This window comes from Poecilia reticulata, linkage group LG14 (assembly GCF_000633615.1).
Source record: "Poecilia reticulata strain Guanapo linkage group LG14, Guppy_female_1.0+MT, whole genome shotgun sequence".
NCBI classification, from domain to species: Eukaryota; Metazoa; Chordata; class Actinopteri; order Cyprinodontiformes; family Poeciliidae; genus Poecilia; species Poecilia reticulata.
This window is the reverse complement of record NC_024344.1, coordinates 15,949,191-15,958,184: the sequence shown is the minus strand read 5'-3', so window position 1 is coordinate 15,958,184 and position 8,994 is coordinate 15,949,191. Positions and strand designations below refer to the sequence as shown.

General features: G+C 38.7%; 1 protein-coding gene across 2 annotated transcripts in view; it reads left to right on the top strand.

Annotated features, from left to right (window-relative positions):
- Positions 1-3,219: 3,219 nt before the first annotated feature.
- akap10 (A kinase (PRKA) anchor protein 10) overlaps positions 3,220-8,994 on the top strand; it is a 15,629-nt gene continuing 9,854 nt past the window's right edge. The window contains exons 1-3 of one of the 2 annotated variants that reach the window (XM_017308431.1): positions 3,220-3,471; positions 7,727-7,774; positions 8,459-8,644. In XM_017308431.1, the coding sequence (XP_017163920.1) occupies positions 3,450-3,471; positions 7,727-7,774; positions 8,459-8,644 (256 nt within the window). In that variant the 5' untranslated portion in view covers positions 3,220-3,449. The remainder of the gene's footprint in view (positions 3,472-7,726; positions 7,775-8,458; positions 8,645-8,994) is intronic. The other variant, XM_008428314.2, reaches the window with a different exon arrangement.

The following is an 8,994-nucleotide window of genomic DNA, read 5'->3' as shown; positions in this document are numbered from 1 at the left end:
AAGTCTATGACTTCCTGTCACCCGTCTGACAGAAAAACTTTTCATTTGCCAATTTGTCGTCTCTCCTACTCGGCTAAACTGTTAAAGGAACACATTCTAAGCTGTCTGCAGATCTGCAAGTGACTGCAGCTGGGATTTTAAAGAAATCCCCAACTTCATGACTTGACCACAGGGACCAAAACCCTACATCATGATTCCCTACAAAGAATATTGTAATTTGCCTTTTGAGAAATTGAGAAGTAGTTCCTCGATTTATGCAAACGGCGCCTCATTAAATGTGACTCAGACGTGCAGAAAATATTTCCTGTTATTTTGGATCTCACAGTGTGCAGCTTTTGGCAGTTCTGCGATCATGTTAAGCAGCAACTTATATTAAAAAGCGCTTTATTTCCGTTTGAAAGCTGCCCGCTACCATGGAAGAACAACAGAAAATCGCTCTAATAAACATGTAATTACTAGAATCACGATACCCTGACTTTGTATCCCTCTGAAAAATGAACCCATTTAAATAAAGAAATCCCTCCATAGGTGATACCACGATAGAGAGCGTTCATTTTATAGTGTTAACACGGTGCTGTAAGTGGTCCGGTATGAAACGGGGGTGATAGAACAACACAGCACTTTTAAATGTCAATAATCAGAATATCGAAATTGTTTCCGTTGTTTTAAAAGGTTTATGTCAGACTGCCTTTCCCCCATCGACACACCCTGCATCTTAGGGGGTTAAAAAAWTTTTTTTTAAAAAGATGCGCACATTGCGCAAAACTCTGAAACAGGAGAAGGGGGAAATAAAACGGAGCAACGAACTAGATGTGAATTATGGCATAAAAACATAATTCATAAAAACATGAATTATGTTTTTATGAATTAAAACATAATTCATAATTTATAAAATTATAAAAACATAAATTTTTTTTAAAAATTAAAAAAATAATTTTTTTTAAAAAGATGCGCACATTGCGCAAAACTCTGAAACAGGAGAAGGAAATAAAGCGCTTTTTAATATAAGTTGCTGACGAACTAGATGTGAATTATGGCATAAAAACAGAGAATCCGACGCTGAACAGTGAAAAATCAACTCATGATATGAAACACATGACAATTAGGAGGCGCAGCAGGTGAGTGAAAAATACTGATGGTCAATAAATGATCAAATAAATCTAGCAACAGGAAAGAAACTAAAGTGGACATAGCAATAAACCAAGAGAGGATAAAACTAATCAAAGGAAACTAAATGGAAATGAAAGAACAAAATGCAAGAATAAACTAAGAAACTAAAGTAAATACAGAGGAATAAACTGGCATGGCAAGGCCTTTCAAGCAATAATTAATACAGAGGACAGAATGGCAAGAATAAACAGACAGTATTTCCAGATAAAAGGTAAAATAATATTGTTGAAGTGCCATGGGTTTGTTGAGACCATATCTAGTACTGAGAATAAATATACTGCTCAAAAAAATAAAGGGAACACTCAAATAACACATCCTAGATCTGAATGAATGAAATATAATTGCCAATAATTTCCATCTGTTGTCTATTCCATTTGCACAACAGCAGGTGAAATTGATTGTCAATCAGTGTTGCTTCCTAAGTGGACAGTTTGATTTCACAGAGGTTTGATTTACTTGGAGTTATATTGTGTTGTTTAAGTGTTCCCTTTATTTTTTTTGAGCAGTGTATATCTTACAGACACTGCTCAAAAAAGCTGCTTTTTTGAGCAGACACTGCTCAAAAAAGCAGATCTGTTCTTTCGCTTAAAGAACAGATCTTTAAGCAAACTGATCGCTTAAAGATCAGTTCTTTAAGCGATCAGTAAAGAACTGATCGCTTATTTATGTTTTTAATTAGATTTGATGTATTTATTTCTTCAATATTATTTTTCATGTCAGTGTTAATGTCATGAGTCTGATGACTCCATGACACTTTCAATTTGACTCATTAGGATTTGATTAAGAACCAGATTTGTTCTTTGTAATTTCTGTCCAGTAAAACTATTAATCTATAAATCAATAGACAGGTCTATATAAAGATATAATCCATGTTTCTGTCTCATATTTGTATGTTATTAAAAGGATCTGGAACTTTTGTTTTTCCACTGAAAGCTCTGGTTTGCACAATAAATGCCATGTGGATGAAATTTTATGAATGATACTCTGATGTCCCATTTTCCTGAAGGCAGCACAGAACTGCACCACCAGAAACCGACAGAAACACTGAAGAGAAGAAGAGTTATGATTAATGTAGTTATCCATGTTTTAATGTTGCAGAGCTCAGTCGTTTTGCAAATAGTTCAAAGTTTAAACTGGCATGTTGTACATCTTTTATCTGGTCATTTTGTGGAATATTTAACAATTAGAAAATAGCACAAAATAAGAATATTTTTTTCCACTCCGATTGGCTGCTGTTAGGCCTACCAATTTTAAGTTGAATGTTTATTGCATTTTTCATAGACACCTGTGAAAATAATTTCTATTCCCATGGCTTTTTTGTTCTCTGGGAAATTATTTTTGATGATAAATACAGAAACAAGAATAAAAATCAAAACATCTATAATAGTGATAGTAATATTAATGATAAAATAATGGTCAGTGCAAAGTAGCCTACAAATTCTTTGGTGGGGGGCAGTGAGGGACCTGGATAAAGGCTGGGGGGGGCGCTGGCCCAAAAAAGGTTGAGAAACACTGCTTTACATGAGAAACACTGCTTTACATGATTGCAGAAAGAAATGCCATTCAGTCTAAGCTGTAGGGATCAATTCAGAACAGCAGTATTTGATCTAGATGAGCCGTTCCCTTGTTGTTTTCACATTCTGAGTTAGGAAATCAATTCCTCTGCAAATTCAAACTGCTCCGTTTTAGCCTTTTTGTAAATCTTATATTTGTGATTTCCATTTTTATTTTATTTACTTGTACGTTTTAACATTTTTTACATATGGAAGTGAACACTTGGCATAATTGTAAATGATTGTCTATACCATATACACATTAGAATGACCTAATTCAAAGCCAAGACCTAACTGTTAATCCACAAGAAAAAAAACTTTAATTTGTAAAACTGGTGGAGCTAAAATATGTATTATGTTGGGGAAAAAAATCTAAATATACTGATAAATATATATTGTGTATTTACATTTGAAACTTCTAACGTTAATACACTGCGGACAAACAGCACCATCTTCCGACCAGAGCGGGCAAGTACTTCATTTCCCACAATGCTGCTCCCAGAACCAGCCCGGAAGTTGGTCGTTTATTGACAATATGGCCACCGAGCTCGGCTTGGATTTGGGGATAATTTTGATTTGACAGCACAGACCGGAGGAGATTCCGAAATAAAACCGACTTCCGCCTCAGGAGTGTACGGAGCCGATGCGTTTGAATGAAGGGATTCGTGGGACGTCCCTGGGACGGTGATAGTGAGCAGAGGAAGCGTCCAGAGTGCGAAACCCGTCATGTCGTTTTTTAAGAGGAAAGGTGAGGAAGAAGCTCAAACTGCTGATCTGCAGCGTTAGCCGCGGCTATCGGGGAAGAGTCCCGCCGAGGACGGAGAAGCCCACGGCAACATGACAGAACTGGGATTAAAAACAGCGGGGTTTAAAACGGACCGGGGCGCCGGGGTGGTGGTGGTGGTGATGGTGATGGTCTCCTGCCGCCGCTGCCTGCTGCAGTGGCGCGGTTAGCTTAGCGGTGGCCTCTGTAAGCTAACCAAACCTGTTGTTGGTCTGGTTGGCAATAAAGCTGCCTCGTGCTGTCACCTCGAAACTACTCGCGAGCTGCATCGCCTGTGTGGAGCCTCCTTCTGCATTACCTCTAGCTCGTATAATTGTCGTTATCTGCACTGTGGGCAGCTGTGTAAATGTATGTGGCATGCTAACTTTAGTTTCATTCAGTCTCATTGAGCTGAGTGCGCACAGACTTGTCACCTGTCATAAAGTAATAAGGTGTGACCGCAGAGGTCGCACTCATTAGAGCACTTTGTAGTAAATAATGTTTTGTTTATAACGAGAGGAGCCTGACATGTCTCCGATGCAATACACTCTTGAACAACACCAGGGTTTAGAAATGGCTGACCACTTTTCAAATGCAATCTGTCTGACGTTTGTAATTGCATAACATCAAATATTTCTATGATGCAGGTAAACATCTCCCGGATTACCTTCAGCAACTGAATGTATTACAGAGTATCTCTGTTAGCTCACTGTAGTTTCGGCTCGTTCTTGCTAACTATGCAGTCTTTCTTAGCACTCCATCAAATTGCAGTGATTCCATGTTTCTTTAGAAAACCAGCTCAGTTAGTAATTTTTTTTATATTCTAACGAGTGAGATGAATGGCTTTTTTCCCCTCCTTATTGGTTGCATCAGAGTTGCTGACATAGCTTGTTTGCAAAAAAAGGAGGAAGTGTTGAAAAGACAGTGGATGCTCTGAGCAGCGATGGTAATCAGGACTGACAGGAAACCAGTGGCTCTGCATATGGGAAGTCCAAGTGGGCATACAAGTTAAAAAWTTTTTTTTTTTTATGATAGTCATTTCAAACATTTTACATCAGGGTTGTCCAAGTCCAGTCCCCAAGGGCTGGTCTGTGGGGTGTTGTTGATGTTCCAATATTGCTTATAGATCCTGACTCAACTACAATCTACAGCAAACTCTTGTCCGGCTCCAGTTGATAATGGGAAGCAATTGCTGAAGCACTAGACCGAGGGGCCTCCAGCTGCAGTCCTCGAGTGCAACTGTTCTGCAACTATTGGATGCATCTCTGCTCCAACACACCCGAAACAAAAGGTTGAAATGCCTCCTTTTCATGAAGGCAAATTTTGAAAAGGCGTGGCCATCAACCATACATTCATTTGCAGAACGCTGGCGCTCGAGGAATGTCAGACCCATTTTATAGGCTATAGTGGGGTGAACCGATTGATGAGCTCACATTTTATTAATTTTGGGCGATCGCATGATACCTACACGTGAAACCGATCACCGATCTTATCCATCGATCCTACCTGCCTCCGCAAAGGTCTGAAAATCGGCCACTGACCCCATTGCTCAGCTCATAGAATGAATTGATAAGTAGGCCTGTCACAATAACAGATTTTGCTGGACGATAAATTGTCCACAGAAGTTATTGCGATAAATGATGATATTGTTGTTTGAGACTGTTTCCCAGTAATATAATGGTACTGTAATGGCATAATAATAACACAAGAACACATTCTCTACGATCAGTAAGTTTTAAATTTTAATCAACATGTAACACTGGAACTGTCATGGAAGACATTTTCAATATCCAAAATAAATAAAACAACAGAAATCACAAATAAAATAAATAATAAAGGTTCTATTAACAAAACTGTCCTTCAAAAAAAGGGTTGGTTGAAACCAAAGCAACGAACTGGATGCTTTTGTCATCCATTTTTTGGTGGAAAGAGAGAAAGAAATAGAAAATGGATAAATCATTCAAATGGAAATGATTGAGTTTGTTTAAATTTATCATGTGATGAATTGATTTATTGCTTATTGTGACAGACCTTTTAGTAAAACGATATATCTCCCTGTTGTTCCAGCTATTCATGTTTTCAAAAACGTAACTCATTAACGTCGTAAAAATTAATGACTAGGGATCCGTCTGCCTTCTGTTCACTCGTCCCCCATGCACACAGACACCAGGCCCTTTCACATTTTACATTCAGAAGTCTTCAACAGCCAATGCAGTCTCTCTTTCTCTTTAAATGTCAATATATAGAAACCCAGATTTGTTTAGATCCACACAAAATAACCTGGATGGAGGGTTAAAGAAGCTGTGAGCAAGGGAATAGGCCTGGATTGTTTGAATAATGACATGCAAATTTAATTAAGAGTCACTTAACTAGTGCAGTGTTTTTCAACCTTTTTTGAGCCAAGGTACATTGTTTTAATTGAAAACATCACGAGGCACAACACCAACCAAAAATGGAAACAAAGATACTCTGTAGCCGCCTATATTACATATTTAGTCATTCTTATCAAAGTCTCTTGAATAGGAATCAAATAAACACAAAAATGTATTTTTTTTTAATCACATTTTACATTTCTTATTTCAAATTGCACTTAACATGTCCACTTCAAAAATACACCTGAACAGTACCACAACACTGTGGTGTTAAATTTAAAGAAGTTGTAGAAACTTCAAAGTGTTTTACAAACTAATCCACAAGCATTCTTATAGCCGGAATACAGAAAATAATTCTTATTCTGAAAGAAGCAATAATATTTGGGAAACATTTCACTTCATATTCACTGTTNGAATAGGCCTGGATTGTTTGAATAATGACATGCAAATTTAATTAAGAGTCACTTAACTAGTGCAGTGTTTTTCAACCTTTTTTGAGCCAAGGTACATTGTTTTAATTGAAAACATCACGAGGCACAACACCAACCAAAAATGGAAACAAAGATACTCTGTAGCCGCCTATATTACATATTTAGTCATTCTTATCAAAGTCTCTTGAATAGGAATCAAATAAACACAAAAATGTATTTTTTTTTAATCACATTTTACATTTCTTATTTCAAATTGCACTTAACATGTCCACTTCAAAAATACACCTGAACAGTACCACAACACTGTGGTGTTAAATTTAAAGAAGTTGTAGAAACTTCAAAGTGTTTTACAAACTAATCCACAAGCATTCTTATAGCCGGAATACAGAAAATAATTCTTATTCTGAAAGAAGCAATAATATTTGGGAAACATTTCACTTCATATTCACTGTTGCAGTATAAAGAGTTGCTGTACAAAATGTCAATATCTGTATATTTTACCCACCTTGTGTGAAACCTGTGCATGTTTGGATGAAAACGGAGCTGATTTCCTGGCAAAAATTGAAGAAAGACAAAGCTCTTCCTCAACACCTCTCAGTTTCTGTTTTTAGTTTTTATAGTAGCCAGGCTTGAGAAGCTCACTTCACASAGATATGTTGGACCCATGTTCTTTCCAACTACTGCTGAGCCTCACTGTCTTTTCCATCACTGTCATCAGTCTTGCTAGATACGATGCTCTCACCGCTACCTGCGGTGAGAGCATCTGTATGTGGTTGTTCTAAATGAAAATTAGCGCGTTCTTCTTTGATTTACAATTTTGACTTCTAATGATTCACTTTCTGCTAGAGAGCCCTCTGGTGGTTGAAGAAAAATCCACAGAAAAGCCGAACCGGGCTACAACCCGCATGGTTCAAAGCTTAGGAAAAAAGTAGCAGCTTATAGTCCGGAAAATAAGGTACCGTAGGTGAAATTGAATAATTTCCACGGCACACCTGACGATCACTCACGGCACACTAGTGTGCTGCGGAACAGTGGTTGAAAAACACTGAACTAGAGGACAGCAGACATAAAAACACAGAGAGGAATTGATGTTTAGTCAGGGATTCTCACGCTGATCCTCCAAAGCCACCTGGTTCTATATAAGTAGTTTTGACCTCAGTTTGGTTGGCTTGATGAATATTTTAGTTCTCTAGAGCTGAAAGGCCTTTAGGGATAAATGCTGCGCAAGTTCCCATGTCATACATTTTTTGTGCTGCATCCAGTATATTGGATTCCCGACCGTGTCATCAAGTAACTAGATATTGTTTTCCCGTTGCTGCAGCGGTGTCTCCCTTCGCCGTGCATCTCCATTCTGTCCCGCTGCTCTCACCTTGTGTCATGATCCCGAGTGTTTACGTCTTCAGTTACACGTCGCCTTTTTTCTCCTTTTCTCTACAGCCAAAAGCAAGGAACCCGAGAGAGTAACGGATGCTAAAGTTAACAAAGGTGAGTTCGTCTTTACCTCCGGCGTTGTAAAACATCACAGAAGAGGGTTTAAATTGGAAACTGTGTCGTGAGAAGCTTGTGGAGGTGAATCGTATTAGTCGTTTCAGCCCCATATTCAGAAGAATAATAGGTCAGTTTGCATTCAAAGATATTCATGTTAGAATGGTTCAGAAGTGAGAAAATGTTGTATCCACTTTAGCTCTGTGCTTCTCTGTGTTGGTCTGCCACATAAAATCTGCAGAAGTTACATTGAAGCTTGTGTTTGTGAGATAATGTGTGAAAGAGTTTAAGGGGAATGAATGCTTTCACAAAACAACTGAGTTTGTTTGCTTTGGATGGGGTATTAAAAAGTGAGTCTCTTGAGTTTTTATCTAAGCATGGAAGACAACCTTGGATTTAAGAGTCTTTAGTTTTTTGTAGGGTTAGGTTTGCTTTAGTTATTCTAAACAGAGTTAATGTATCATTAGGATCCAAGTAACAAGCTCTTGCTATCAGCGAAACACAAAGCAGTCAGTCAAACACTGCACAGTTTGTCCTCTCAGGCTTCTTTTTATGGCCTGCGCACACTAAGAGCTCTTTCAAAAACACCCACAATCAAAGGCTCTGTCATCCATGTCACACTGACGTCACTTTGAAAACATCGCTGTAATTTTTCAGCTTTATTTCATTTTTTTTTTGACCCAGTTCCAGTCAGCCCCCACTCTCCATCACACGGACTGAAGAACCACAATGCCGTCCTGGACGCCGCCGGGCCGAGCCACGTGGCCATCAGCGCCATATCAGCCAACATGGACTCCTTCGCTCGGGGCCGCACCGCCATCCTCAAGAAGCAGCCGAGCCACATGGAGGCGGCGCACTTCGGAGACCTCGGTACGCAGCAAGCCGTTCTGTGTTTCCGCTACGCTTGAGATGACAGCAGATGGATGAACACGGAGAGGGAGAGACGTGTGGCAGGGAAAGAAAACCAAAAAGAAAAAGAGAGAAATGTTTCAATGTGATTTAGCAGAATGATGAAATGGCAAAGTTTCAATTTTATTGAAGTATGTTTTGTGAGTATGGGAACGGGGAGGAAATGCATTATGGGAAAATATTATATAACCCATTTCTCTGGCCTGTGGTTTTAAACTTCCTTCCTTCCTTCCTTCCTTCCTTCCTTCCTTCCTTCCTTCCTTCCTTCCTTCCTTCCTTCCTTCCTTCCTTCCTTCCTTCCTTCCTTCCTT